Here is a 15809-nt window from a genome sequence, read left to right as displayed (position 1 = left end):
TGGCGTGTTACATACTGGGGTTGTCAGGCTATAATACGGAAAACCTGACCGCAAACCATAGTGGTGCACCGTGTTGGGAAAGATGCCACGTTCCTCGCACGTTAAAGAACCCTACTGTGGTATTCTCCCGGAGTAGGAACCATAAGGCTCCGCCACAGGAGGCAAAATTGCCCCACCCTACCCACCTCTCCCTATTTCCAGTGGCAATCAAAATGTGTCGACCCCATTGTCCTTGTGTCCCATCCCTTTTTCATTTCATCATCATTTCATGTTCATCGTCTGAATATAGCTGAAATATTGCTGCTCGGACGTTAAACCCCAACAAACAAACAAACAAACAAACACCAGAAGGTAACTTGTGAACGGATCAATGATTTTTTTTAAAGTTGCAGTTTTTTGGCACCATAATATACAAGGTGAGTAACATTTTTTCACCATTACGTGGTGGTGTATCATTTAATGTTCCATTAATGCCCTATTGTTTTTGTTTTTATTCCTGTATTAATCCCTTACTGATACTTTACTAAAATCCTTGTACAGACTTTCCCGTTCCGTGTAATGTTGAATGTTTTGGTATGTTCTTTTTCGTATGTCATAGAAACATTTGGCAAGTATGGGAAACACAAGGCAAGAAGTACGTTGTAGTGAATAAAAAAACGAAAAAAAAAAACAGGAACAAAATTCCTGACATGATACTATTTAACATATACTATAAAAGAATTTCTTTTTTGTATAGAAACTTGATCACACATTTTCCTTATTCTTTGCATGTGTTTAAAACTTTATCTTTGACATTATTTTTTCCGTTGTATTTCATAAACATGTAGGTAGATAACTGCTGTTTGAAGGGCGTTGTTCGATTATTGGATTCTTAGATTAAGCTTGATCTGGATACATCCTACAATTCATGGACATTACTATCCATTTGTTATAAGTATCCATTACCATTATATTACCTGTCTTTGTCGGTCTAGAATTCAGTTATTGATTAAAATGGGATCAAATACTGGACTGAAAGTCAAGTTGAATTTATATAATTACTATAAAATTATCTTATTTTTTAAAAACTTTATTTGGAAGAGCACTTCTTGAAACACGTGTTCAGATGTGAGCCTACCGAAATTTGCATTATTTAAATGGTTATTTAATACAATTTTATTTAGAAGGCTAGAATCTTTGCACAAATTAAAATTTTTGGTAGATAGAAATTGCGTCTTTTTAGCATTTCAAGGGTAGAAAATGTACAAATATAAGAATTCAATTGCTCCACACTTACATGTACCTGTCTACCTGCTAATAAACTACTGGTGCAATTCGATTTCGTCCATTTAGATACTATTGGGTCGATGCCGCTGCTGGTGAACAATAGATCCCCGAGGGTATTGACTGGAACAGATTTGTCTGTCCCGAATGATAGAGAAACCCATAAAGTCTTTGTATAACAAATGCATGGTAGATGGTGTTTGATTAGCTTTATATTGCGATATATAGGATTTTGAGTACTTCTCATATGCTATTTATTTTTTTTATCTCGAACTTGTTAAGTAATCAGATGCTGGTGGTGAGCGGTGACTCCTTAAAACAAGTGTGCAACGAACCGTAATTTCTAATTTTATATAATTGGTATTTTATATAATTGGTATCTATGCATTTAGAAAACCACTGGATGGATGTCAGACGAAGAGGTGTTTTATTTTAATTTTGGTGTATCATTTATCCTGAATTTTAAGGTTTGTTTTCACTCTGATGTACCTAAGTTCTGGATAATGTATAATATCCTACAGCGCAGTTATTTATAATTACCTCCATTTTTCTCGAAAATCTTCCAGATAACACCACAACTACTACTAAGGGGGCTTTAACGTCGTTGACTACTCAAGATTACGAGTCTCAACCAGACGGCCCAATTATGAGGGCTTTATAATAAAGTTATTTTTAGATGTAAAATGACTATAGTTAAAAAAAAAAACAACAGAAGAAAAACAATAACTAGTAAGTTGTTAAATGATTTAGTAAAATAAAAATAATTGAAGAAAAAATTAGAATAAATTAAGTATTATAAGATAAATTTGATTATAATGAATTATAACATTACAAAAAATGTGATTAAACATCTACACAGCTCTTGTTTTTGATACAAGTAAATTACTTAATGTAAACAAGGTACAATGAGTTATTTTGTGTAGATGTCGTTGGTAAAAAAGATTATATCTATTCAAGGCCCATAGAAAAGCAAATGGTTGACACCTTGCGCCACATTTAAAATACGTCAACTACTTTGTATGTAGTTAAACATACGAAGCATTAACCAACATGTCTATTTCTTAAATATGTAAGTGGACACAAAGTTCATACTTATGTCAAAATGATTTTCAAGGATATTTAATTACTTCAATAATAATCAATTACTGTCCAATTAAGGAGATCAAAGTTTTTGGCAAGTTATCTTATTAATATGATGACGCGTTATAAACTGTGAAATACACGATTTGATAGGAAAACTCGCCGTGTCCGTTCCTATGGCGAAAAAAATTACCTAAATAGACTTTACCAACCCAATGTGACGCATCGATTCCAATCATTTGATTTATTTTGACGACAGCTATTGTAGCAAAATCGAATTTAATCTTTGCGGAGGATGTATACTAGTATGTTCAAATCATAATTAGGACCAGATTGGAAAAAATGAGGTAGACTTTCTTTGTTGCTGTCAAGTTAATTAGTATGATGGACATAATTTCCTGCGGGTAAGAAAAAAAAACAATGCTTTTATAAGGTGATAATATTTAAAGTTAATTTTGCTATATATTTATACAAAATTAATATTTAACAATTAATAATAAAATCAGACTTATTGAAATGTATACAGAGATGCCTACAGAAACGGCTAGCATCTCCATTTTTTACTGAATTGTGTTTTCGTTTTTCTCACTCGCTCTAAATCCAAGATGAGCGAGAATACTATAATTGTTCAGTTAGAAAGTCAAAGTTCTTGTGACACGTTTTAAGAATTAGTAAAACTGTTAATTATTTTAGAAAAGATGTCATAATATCTTTGAAGTTATGTCGTTATCTTTTAAAACAATTTGTATTTGTAAAGCAAGTTAATTACGGTAGTGGTATAGAAAACGTAAAAAAGTCAATGGTGTTTGAATTTACTTTATCTTAAAGTTTGATAGTGGACCCGCTTGGCGGAAAATAAGGCATGTTTACGCCAGTGTCGGAGCAAGATGGGATTGGCACCCCGTTTTTGTTGGAAAATTTGTCCTTTTCATGTGTAAAATTGACAAAAATGGCAAAAAATGTCCTAGTACACCTCTTTTTCTGAGGAACCTCTGATGACATCCCTCCTTTTCAAAGTGTCTTGATCCGGCCCAGTATACGCAAGCGTGTACTAAGAATACAATGTATACATGTAAATGATATTCTGGCCCACTGCAGTCATCTTCACACTGAAAATAACCTCACAAAGCCTAATGGGTTACTTATTGAATATGACCTAAACACATGTTTATAGCCCGTTAATTATGTTCTACATTGCTCGCTTTGTTCTTAAAAGCAAAACCGTTGAAATAACACTTATGACCTTAGCATGTTAACGGAGACTTTATATTGAATGTATCGATGTTTTAATACAACATTCCAATGGTCTGATATGCTGAATGTGTTCTGGTAATGAAATCGTGTAGTTTTTTGTTTTATTTGGTTTGTCATGATTCTAAATGATGAAGTAGAATTTTACATGGCTGTGAATAATAGACAGGAAATTGTATTGTTGAGAAATTTGAGATTTTACTACATATTGTATTCATTTGCATCTCTTTTTTTACACAACATTATATATTACTGTACAATTGATGACACTGTGAACACATTATTTCTAGATTTTTGTAAGAATCGGGCAAATGGGAAAATCAGAAACATGCATGTCAAAATCCCACTAATCTGACAATATGATTTCACACAAGGCTGCATTGTCATTTTGAAAATTAAGACAATTATTCTATCTCTGCATCACCAGATTTGCTTAGAATTTTTCGATAGAATGTTAGATAAACGGGGATTTTGACAGTTATCTGCCCTTGAAATATTTATTTTCAGTGCATTTCAATGAAATCATAACTCAGTTTACCAAGATGACATGGAAAATATTTTTTCCCTTGATTCTAACGGTGCAAGTAGTCAAATTAAATTTTCAAAAACCTCAAAAGATATTAGTTCGTGTGGGTACACAGAATCTGGTAGTCCGTTACTACAGGAGAATCACTCTTTGGTGACTTTTGCCGTACCATGTTTGCTAACGGAGTTTTTACATTGCCTAAATATGTTCAAAGCTACAAAGGTCAATTTTATTTCAAACAAGCTTGTCATATTATGAATGCTAATGTGCGTTTAATTTACTAGAGTGAAAATCAGTAATAAATAATTCAACATCGACCGAGTCGGCTACTTGCGTCAGGGACTGTATAATATGCTTGCATCAAGTGATATGTATCAATCTTTAATTGCATCGGTATCTGAAAAAAAAAGATGCAAACTCTTCAATTGGCACCGACAACCCCAATACGATTAAAGTTAGTTAACGCTCCCAGTCCTTTGTAGAACCTATCATGAAAGCTGAGTTTCGCATACAATAGTTAGTTATGAAAGGGATGATAGTGCAAGATCAACAAGATTGACAAACATAGTCAAAGCCCCAAAGCATTAAAAGGGACATTCAAGATTTCCTCCGGTGTACCACATATTTAAAATTGAGTAAAAAATGTTATATGGGAGCTTGGGCGATGTTTGGCGCACCGGTCATAATATAACGTTATAATGAGGACCACCATTTTGGGATCTGTCTGAAAGTACACGCCCTAGACCTTGGCAAAATATTGAACTATGTGTTTCATATGGAATTATATTTCTATCTTTAACATGTTTATTTTGTATGCTTTTTAGATATCCTGTTACGTATATTATTATCTTAATCGTCCACCAAACGTATTCTCAGAGTAAGTATACATTCCAATACATATACTTCAGCACGTTATTATAAAACTAGTATAATAGCATCAATTAAGATAGGGCCGTATAAATGATATTCATAATCTTAAGTTGCAATAAGACATGTTAACAAAAATATTCTTTGTATATTAACAATTTAGAAAGTGAAATAGAGGATACATGTAACTAAAACCACAGTCAAAGCGTGAGACGGATCCACAGTGGGCTCAAGGCCATCATTTGATCATGTATTTAAATTAAAAAAAAAGGTATCGAGACAGAAACTACGAAAGCCCATTGAGCTCATTTTCGTAGACTATAATAAATTACGCGAAACTTTCGCAAAACTTACGCGAATTAACGCGAAACGTTTGTCTTAATTGTAAAGGAAGAAGAAAACCTTTGATTTGTCCGCCTGTATTTTTACACTTGGATTTTCTAATTCCCCCCACTAGAATTTTCAATTTTCTTTATTTTTTTCTCTTCGAAAAGGAGAGATTCAAATCTGTTTTGTTTTTTATATAAAGCACTTATGTTTTATTTGGTCAAACGAAGTCAAACGAAGTCATTTACGAAACTTTTATATCAAGAATGAAAATGGCACGAAAGGGAACCAAAAACATCAAACAAAATAATAGCAAAAAACAAAACAAAACAAAACAAAACCAGAATATATGGGCAACAATCATCTTTGGTGTAAAAGGTCATGACCCCTAAAATTTTAACGACAACAGAAAAGCATATCATTCGTTTTATTAATGCCCATAAGTGCTAGCTTCTAGCAGGAGCATACAAATTACCTAGCGCCCCCTCCCCAATGATTATATACAGCGATCGCCGTTAGGCTTTGATAAAAAAAAAAATAGCCGCTAAATAGGTTCTTGCTTGTCATTGATTCAAAATGCGTTCACTTTCAAGGAGAAGTTTATTCATGACAATCGTGGCAGCGAGGGGACTCCCTGCTACGTATATTTCAACAAAATGATAGACATTTGAGAAAAAAATAAAAGATCAGTCTCAACAATGCTTGTTTTCATAATATATTTCGCGAAAGTATCGCGTTACGTTATTACGCGTAAGTTTCGCCTTATAACGCGTAAACGAATTTATAGTCTACGAAAATGGGTTCAATGAGCTTTCGTAAGAAACAACACTACGAACACCATACACAAAAAATGTCCTCAGAGAAAACTCAAGTTAATGACCAACTTCTACACCATTAAAGAATGGATCATGAACAGGGTTCGCAGACAAGATAGAAGTATTTTTCCCTTTCCAATAAAAAAAAACAAAAAACAAAAACGTGACCCACTAAGTTGATCAGTAAAAAGTTAAAGATACGCGTTTGTCTTGTTCTGATTTTAGAATTTTATTTGATTCAATCTAGCGCTTGAATTCCCAAGCACTATCTCATTTTTTTTCTGAGACAAGTGCCTGTGAATTACATGTATTACCATACAAATGCGTAAGACAAAACACAAATGTGATACGTCAAACTAAACAGACAAACATATATCTGATATTCATGTATTTAATTTAGAGTAATTGAATAAAGAATTGGCCATTATCTTAATGGAAGTTTTTTTATGTTTTAGATGAGACCTTAACAGCAACTTCTAGTGCTAAATATTTGTCTTCACCAGGATATCCAACTGTATACCCAAAGTAAGTTTGACAGGAGTTTGCATAAGGAAAAAAGTACTGTTATAAACAATATTGAAAAAGGGTTTCCTTTACATTTTGTATTTTATTGTAATTTTTGTAGCGTGAATGGTCGAGTTGGGATAATATTAACCCGGCATTAAGATTTTTCTGAAACCTCTAAGTCCCTGGATTACATTCTTTTGATTTCCGCTAGAATCTTGGTTTCCTTGATTTCTTTTTCTCAGAGATGTTGAATATGGCGGAATCTTATTGCAATGAAGATATAAACTACACGAACTGTCAAAAATGGTTTCCGATTATTAATAAATATGACAAATATGATTTTATGACACGACACCTGAAAGAACTGACATCTAATAATGTTAGCGGATTTCCCTTTTTAGTGTGAAGTGATAATCACACCTTAGTGAACTGCAAAATTCCTTAATTTACAACTTAGTGATCTAAAGTAAGTATGATTTCTTGGCTTTGCCTGTGATGGACACACAAAAAACGACTCAAATAGAGAGAATCAATATAATTTGTATAGGACCCCAATATTTTGTCGCCTAATTACGCCCTATTAAAATTTCTGAACTTGTAACCTATATTAATGAAACAATTCTAATCTCGCAAATTTTAAAACTTCAGTGTTTATTTGATTGTTTGCTTGATCCACGTCATACACTATACCGATAATTATGTTTTTAAATATATTTTTTTTTCAAATAAGTTGTTTCATATCATAGTTCTATATAGTATTTGCTTGTTTCTTATTTGTCAGCATTTATCCTTTACATTCAATTCATTCTTTTAACATTAATCGAATATTTAACCACTTTAGAAATGCCACGAAGTCTGTGTAGTTGTTTAAGTATGAAAAAAATACTGTCTTTTTGTTGTTGACGAATGGGAATCAAGTTCACCGTGTCATAATTTCCCTTTCCTCCTTCGTCTACCCCAGACGCGACATTTTATATGCGCATTTCTAGAAATACAAAGGACGCTTATCCTACTGATGTACCTGGTCTAAGCTTTCAGTTTTTATCCTACCGTTGCACTTAGTCCATGCTCCCAGTTTTTTACCCTACCGTTGTACTTGGTCCTTGCTCCCAGTGTTTTTTGTGGAGTCCGAGTTGCTCAACCACCCTTGTTTCTATGTACGTTTTAATTTGGTTATTTTATGTTCTTTGGTTCGTGTGTATGTTTTCCCTGTCTAAACTTTATCCTTTGAATATGTTTTTTTTTTATTATTTCCGCTCGAATTGTGGTTCCCTTGAGTACTCTTTCAATACAGTGTGATAATATTTCCCTCTTATATTTGTCTTGGTCTTTAACTTCCGCTGATGAAGGAAAGAGTAATCAAGGGAACCAAGGTTATAGCGGTAATCAAAAGAATGTAATCCAGGGACAAAGACCAGACATGGAAAACAGACATACACAACAAAGAACATAAAGTAACTAAAATCATACATACAAAGTAACAAAAGTAAATGAGCAACTCGGACTCCACTAAAAACTGGGAGCATGGACCAGGTGCACCGGTAGGGTAAGCGTCCTCTCCTTTTCTAGAAACACCCGCCGAGTTGCTCATAAAAAGTCAAGTCCGGGGTAGACAAACGAGGGAAGGAAAACTATGACCCGTTGAATAAATCAGTTTTCATGGTGCTGATGGATACACCATAACGATCCACTCCACGAGTTCATGATAACGACCATAAAACTTCTGTAATGATGACTTCAATCTTGTAGCAACATAATCCTGTGCCAGAAGCCTATTTGTTAGAGTTCTAGCGCGATACAAAGAGTCTGCGTAGTTTCGGCTAGCTCTGGCATAACGTATGAGTTGTGATATGAATACTCCATACGCAGGAGCCGAAGGGATGTTGCCACAGATGAAAGAAAAGTTGACAATTCTGAATGAAAAGTCATCACGTTTGTCGTAAAGTTTGGTCAATAGTTTTCCTTTACTATGGATTTCTAAGTGTAGGTCAAGATATGAGGCTGACTTCACAGTGTCTGTAGTATCCTTTATCTCAAGTTCTTTTGGGTAGATGCGATGTATCAAATCCCCGAAATTAGGATTGTTTAAAGATAATACGTCATCTATATAGCGGAAACGGAGATTGAAGGATCTAGCCAAACGATGTTCTTTCTTTCTGATCAGATCAGCTACAAAGTCAGCCTCATAAGAGTGAAGGAATAGGTCAGCAAGTAAAGGAGCACAATTTGTTCCCATTGGAATGCCGACCGTTTGTTGAAAAACACGTCCACCACACTGTCAATTAAAAATTCCAGCATTTTGTAAACATCTTCCTCTGTATATTTGGAAGATGATTTGGAATTATTTCTTTCAAAGTACGAGGAATCTCTACCAAGAGCTACATATTTGTATCTAGGTGTACCATCTTTTTTGGAAAAAACAACGATGTATAATCTTTTTAAGTCGGGATTTTAACTGAGTATGGGGAATAGAAGTATACAGTGTTGAAAAATCATAGGTTTGAATGTTATTATATTCTGATAATAATCTTGAATTGAGGGTCTCCAAAAGATCTTTCGAATTTTTCAGGATCCACATTGAATTAATAACACTACGGGAGTAACAAGTGTTGTGGTAGGACTGTAGACCCTCTTTGACAGTTGTGAGTATAGAAGTTAATCGTTTTGAAAGAGGTTTGGTGGTACATTTTGCAGATCCAGCTATGAAATGTTGTTTATATGGATTCTTGTGAAGGTTAGGAATCCAGTACATAGACGGTAAATCACAATCATCGTCCTGGGTAGAGAGACCAAAAGAGGATAGCACAGATTTATGGTTTTCCACAATCTCTTCTTTGGAGAGAGTGGTAGCAGTGTAGGTCTTATCACTGCTATTATTTTTTACGTCTACCTCTGATAATAAACATTGGATATAAAAGGTTTTGCAGACAAAAACAATGTTGTTTTGGGATTTGTCTGCTGGTATGACAACATATTTGTCATGTATAGTAGACAATGTTTTTGCTACATCGGGGTCTTTGAAAACTGACGTAGCCTTGGCATTCATTGACCTACTTAAAAATTTCATTCTGTCAAAATTAAAGACCTCACGGCCTTTAACCACTCTGACAGAGAATCAATGTCTTCTTGTTCTCGTTTTATCCATTTTCTTGCATAGTCCTCGACGGCATCCATAAGAACTTTAAAGTTATAATTCCAATTTATGGAGCGTGGCTCACGGTACTTGGGACCTTTAGAAAGGATATTACGCAGAGATTCGTTTTCGATAATGGTTAAATCTCCCGTAACGACGTGACCAGAAGGACCACATTTGAATGGAGAGGTTTTGCAAGAACAGTCAGGTGGTTTAGCCTTGAAGTCCTCAATCTCGAGGTTCTGCAATAGCCTTTTATAATTGAAAATTTTGGATGCGATGGGTGAAGTATAGGAATATGAAATAATTGGTATGGATTTGTCTTTGAAATATGGGGGAATTTTGTTGGTAACGTTTTTGTGATGGAGGATGTTAGCCAAATTAATTGCATCTATACCTTTGTTGACAAACGGTAGTGGAAGAAATGATCGTTTTTCTTCATCTTGACTTTTCACACAAACTGGTTTAAAGAGTCTGTGGAAACCAATATCCAAAATGATGGCAACAAGTCTGTATAATGATGAGGTGGGGTCAGAAACAGGAGTGTCAAGACTTGTTTTGTAAAGGGAGTGTAGTAGAGTGAGAGGTATAGAATAAAGTTTGGTTCTAATGTGATGAAGTCCAAGAGGTTTTTGTATGAAAGGAAGGAGACCATCTATGGAGACATCATGTAACTTAGGTGACGTATAGTGGCGATGGCCATGAAGGAAGCGATGCAGGGGTTAGTCCACGTATGGTAGTCTTTACCTAATTTAAACCAATACGTTGGCGTCTTCTATCCACATTCCAGTTAAGTATATAATTTCTTGAAGCCGAATCTTACTCGAATGTAATTCTTGCTATTGATTGTTTCCAGTGACATGGTCTATGACTGGTTAATTACATCGGCCAAAGAAACGGAACTTGTGAAAATTGAAGTACCAGACTGTGAAATAGAATACCTCTCAGGAAAAATACCGGCATGTCAAGTGGATAAATTAGAAGTATTCGATGGTAAGTGTATGTTTATTAAACTTATGATAAAGCCTTGTGTCAATGAACGTTGCCTGCAGAATAGGAAGGCCAAATTATTTTTAGTTTGTTTATGTGTGTGTTGATTTAGTATTAAAGTTTAAATTTATAATATCGTACGATAAATAATACGGAAAAGTTGTAAAGAGGTCTATTGCACCTGTTGGATGGCTTTAAACATTTTATCGATGTTTTTTTCCTCATGTTTTCCCTTTATTATAAAGGCTAGAAGCCACTAATTCCACTTCCCATAGGCTTCTATGCTAATTTCACAATATTCAATGGCTTCTCTGGACTTTACCTTAACTTTAACCTGCAGAGGACTATATATCAGCATGATTCCACATATGTCAGCTCACAATCCTCAGAATGGCATGCGGGGTTAGCAGACTTGCAGTGCAGTACTGGTCACCGGAAGTGAAGGGTCTATAAATAGCATGGGAAATCATTATGGAGATTTGGCTTCACATCACAAGAAGGAAAATGCACCTATGAAATGTACAGAAATGTTTTTCCTTTCAGAAACTGTATAATTTTTTTACATAAGATGAGAGCTTTTTTCACAGCACTACGAGGAACAGGGGTAATTTCTGCGTAGGACTATTTTTGCGTACGTTCCAAATGCTCATTGGTTGAATTGGTGGTCTGTAACCTAAACCGAAAAGAAAGGGAATAATCTTGCGTCTATTTGTTAAAAAAAACTAACAGAGCTATTTTAAAAATGTTTTAGGTGAGTTTGATAATGCTACGGTATTGTACCAGTCCTGTTGTATTACGTCAGTGCCCAATATGAACAGCTCGGGACAGCACCTCTTGATTAGATTTACAACAGACAGTACTGATGCATTTAAAGGTTTTCAAATCAAATACTATAACACAGAATTCGTGCCTGCGGGTTAGTATATTGTGCTTCTGAAACGAAATAAACTAATTTAAGCCTTGCTAGCTCTAAAGTTAGATTTGTTGGTAAGAACATGTAAATGATATAAATTATGTGAGCTTTTCTGTAGATATTCTTTTTTCAAAGGCGGATTTACGACAGTTGGCTTGTTGTGCGCCTTTCCGTTTGACAATATTTTTTTTTATAAAACGCAAAAAGGATGCCGTCGTAGTCCGTATTCACTACCTTTTCGTGCAATAACTTAAAAAATTGTCATTCAGAGGTGCTGTATAAAATTTTACATCAAGATTCCAAATCATAAAAGGTAGGGTGATAATAATTTTGAGGATAATGGTTCCAACCGTTTTGAAACAAGGAGCCAATAGGCGGACAGTCCATTAAATGTAACTACATAACATAAGTAAATTATATATATATATTCATCTTTATGATGTGATAACATAATGTTCAATACCACAAAGGTCAGACTGGGAGTTATATTGGGGGGAGGGGGTAATGATCCATTCTGTTTAGGAATTCGAGATTGAAAAGAGCAAATGAAAAGTTTTTTTCTTGTCCAAAACAAGCGTATGGATCTTTAAAGCATACAATTAAAAAGAAGAATTTTATTGATCTTTGGTGGAATGTGTTATAACCTTATTTCTTACGAATAATGGTCAAAGGGCGCCAACGTAGCCTAACTATATAACTTGAGTATTTGTATGGACCATCACAAGGTTGGTTTGGGAGAGGGGGTGGGGGTGATTATTTGTTCAATCATAGACTAAGGGCATAAAGTCGACACTTTTTTAGTTTTCGGACAATAAGATGCACGAATCTTTATGAAATTATAGTACATGGTTCCACACAACAAAAGAAAAGTCTGATATATTAAAAGAGTTATGAGCCTTGCATTTTATGAATTAAAGACAAGAAATGGATACAAAATAAGCATTTTCTTCCATTTTTTGTATACTAGGTGTACTTACTCTTTTGTCTGTTTGCCATTTTATCAAGTTCTTTGATCAAATTCATTCTGAATAGAATTTTATTTTAATCAAATCAAGCGTAATGTCAAGTTATGATGATATGTCCGTATTTGTCTCAACTGTTCAGGGTTTGACCTTTTCGGTCGTATCAAGCTGCGCTATGTTAAACATTTTATTCCAATCTGCAAAACCAGTTTTAGTTTTCCGGAGTATAATTGGGTGCTTCCCGCCCGCCCCATTTGAAAATCACGAATTCGCCTTATTTTTATGTTTGTCGTTTGGTGTTCATCTCTATAGTCTCACCCTGTTGCAATAAATCTGCAATCTTTTTTTTTCAGAGGTAGCGGTTGCTAGTTTTGGACTTTACATAGCCATAGCATTAGTTGCAATTACTGTTGTAATAGTCGCCGTTGTCGTCGCAGTATTTTATTTTCACAAACTTAAGAAATCAAATAATCATCACAGGGTGAATCCCATCAGCGGGGAAGAAAAGGCGCATTCAAGTAACGATAAATACCGAGACCAGAATATTGACCAGTGCAAAAAACAACCTTTACCTGCAGATAGTCCGGTTCCACCACCGAAAGGTTGGTCACTGCAAGGTGGTATGGTGGCTCCGGAATCAACGGGACCAAAACCGGATCTTATTATCGATCAAGAATTACCAAATGGTACTGTTAGGGGAAACAAGCTTCCTCCATTGACTCGGTGAAAATGGTTAAGACATGATCGTGCTGTCTTTGTTATTGGTGCAGATTTCTCGTTCGTGTTTATTGACTATATATACAGATATATTGAATATCATTGTTTCTGTGTGCTGTGTTCTTTTCGTCCGTCCAATAATCAAACTGCTATTTTCATATTGTACACTCTTTAGACAAAGTGAAACGTTATTGATTTATAAATAAAGATAGTATTTAATTGCTATTCGACATTTTCCTCTTTATGTTGCTTGGTGTGTCTTTTAAGCGGAGCTAGGACCCATGCCGTACATTGCAAGTACTCCTATAACGTTAGAAGTTGAAATTCCGTTCCTCTATATGGCACTTAGTCAGAAAATAGCTTACCAGACCACCTCTAGCATTGCTGGAGTAGCTTCAGATCTGCGGATTGAGTTTAAGATAAGCCTTGTTTCAGTTTTTCTGTGTGCATGTCACGGCGTGAGAGTGACTTGATTTTGCTCTCGTCTTTTACACTTATTTCTTTGGTTTTGCATTCGTTTCGTTATACTTTACGGAACATGCCATCTTTTGAAGTATGTTGCTGGTACCGGACTTCCTTCAGTATGCTCCTACAACGTAAAGGTTTGGATTCATTAAGAAGTCAGATAATAGCTTGCAAGACAATCTCTTGCATGCCTTGAGTAGATATACGTAGATAATAGAGTGTTGCTATAAAATATTCCGACTGAAGAATATTCTGGCCAATTAAAAATATGTTAACCCGACTAGACTTTAATGTGAAATTTCTAGTAAATATTTCATCAGAAGAAATTCAAGTGGGACAGGCTATCTTTCCACGGAACATTAATTCGATCCATCCCGTGGTTGGCAGAATTTATCCTTGATGCATAATTCGGTGGTCTTCCGAGTTGCGCGATGGGTAACATCGCAACGTCACTCATAAAAAAATTCCCAACTGGACCATCTATTACTGAGTACAAATATTATACAGGCAATAATAAAGCAGCGTCATAATAGATTTGAGTTTACGCAAAGGTAACTAAACTTAGATAAATCGATGACCAATCGAACATCTTTTGAGGGATTTTTTGAATTTATATAGATCAGATAGCTGTCTCATGAAACTATTCACGTCTCTTTGGTTTTACGTTCACACATACACGGAGGCCCGCTGATATACTTCGTAGATTTCTTAAACTCCTATATGACCTATTGCCATCACTTGGCGTCTGTTCTCTGTCGTCATTAACTCTTCTTAAAAAATCTTTTCATTACCAAATTTGTTCACCAGCATCCTTGGGGTATCTACGTTGAAGTTTTTGGCTATTATATAGATTAAGTGTGAAAACATGGCTGCCATTACTATTTTTAGACCACAGAGGACAACTCACCATTCTCTACATATATCTCAAAATCTATAAGAGACACTGGACAATAAATGTGATTTTCCTTTTCAGCTTTGAGAACTCTACAACAGTCTTGTAGGACGACTCTTGTTAGAATTATTGTCATAGTAAGGAGATAATTGAGGGTGTTTCTTGTGTATGAAAGATAGAAAAAAAAACTTTCAAGTGGTGAAACTGTCTTTACTATAAGGCAGACAAAAGTGTTCTTCATTCGAAATTAGCTAATTTGATATCATAAGTAAGCCAAGTTGATATCACAAGTTAGCCAAGTTGTTATCACAAGTAAGCCAAATTGATATCACAAGTTAGCCAAGTTGTTATCACAAGTAAGCCAAGTTGATATCACAAGTTAGTCAAATTGATATCACAAGTTAGTCAAGTTGATATCGCAAGTTTGTCAAATTGATATCACAAGTTAGTCACAAGTTAGTCAAGTTGATATCACAAGTTAGTCAAGCTGATATCACAAGTTAGCTATTAATAGCAAGTTTTAAAATTCTACCTGATATACCAACGGGCTTCCATGTATGGAAATCCATGGAAGAGCATGTGGTACACCTCTTGTAAAGTTATTTTGTTTGAACATAAAGTCGGAATTATTAGTTATGCTGTTGGCTTCCGTACAAAAATAATGTTGGAAATCCAGAAATAAAATCTATTTGAATGGTTATAGACTAAAAAAGAATATAATCAAAACATTGATATTTTGTAGCACTTACTCTTATACACTAGATCATCAATTCGTTAGTGCTATTTTACTATAAATAAAATCGATTGTGGTCAAATTGAGTTACATGTATGGTTGTTTTGAAATCTAATGGTGTTGTGGGGCTTGATTGACCCTCAGCATCATTCACCAACAAAGTAAACTATTATATCGGAATTTCTATACACAAGGCCAGGTTACTAATTAAACTTATGAACAGGGTCTAGCCTAGGGTCAGATTTGAAATAACAAAATCAGGCAATCAATTAAGTGGTACACTCAACAAGTTCAGCGACCGGAAATTCAGTAAAAAAATATTCAAAAATTTATTTTTCAGGGACATTAAGTCGTATCAGAAATTGCCA

The 15809-nt window shown here is 34.8% G+C and overlaps 1 protein-coding gene across 1 annotated transcript; it reads left to right on the top strand.

Moving 5' to 3' along the window:
- Window positions 1-4347: 4347 nt before the first annotated feature.
- Window positions 4348-13526, top strand: LOC148604165 (uncharacterized). Its single transcript, XM_088549028.1, has 5 exons — window positions 4348-4997; window positions 6585-6654; window positions 10626-10762; window positions 11511-11675; window positions 12988-13526. The coding sequence occupies exons 1-5, from the start codon at window positions 4934-4936 to the stop codon at window positions 13359-13361; spliced, it is 810 nt and encodes a 269-aa protein (XP_088405154.1). The 5' UTR covers window positions 4348-4933; the 3' UTR covers window positions 13362-13526.
- The last annotated feature ends 2283 nt before the right edge of the window (window positions 13527-15809 follow it).

Source organism: Perna viridis, chromosome 10, assembly GCF_037379345.1.
Source record: "Perna viridis isolate PV_CMFRI_1.1 ecotype Kerala chromosome 10, ASM3737934v1, whole genome shotgun sequence".
Classification (NCBI taxonomy): domain Eukaryota; kingdom Metazoa; phylum Mollusca; class Bivalvia; order Mytilida; family Mytilidae; genus Perna; species Perna viridis.
This window is presented reverse-complemented; position numbering and strand designations above follow the sequence as displayed.

Excerpts from the sequence above, each read along its gene's own strand:
- LOC148604165 (XM_088549028.1), top strand. The coding sequence starts at position 4,934 with ATGCTTTTTAGATATCCTGTTACGTATATTATTATCTTAATCGTCCAC. Across the intron at positions 10,763-11,510 it reads TAAATTAGAAGTATTCGATG|GTGAGTTTGATAATGCTACG; the intron begins GTAAGTGTATGT and ends AAAATGTTTTAG. Across the intron at positions 11,676-12,987 it reads CACAGAATTCGTGCCTGCGG|AGGTAGCGGTTGCTAGTTTT; the intron begins GTTAGTATATTG and ends TTTTTTTTTCAG.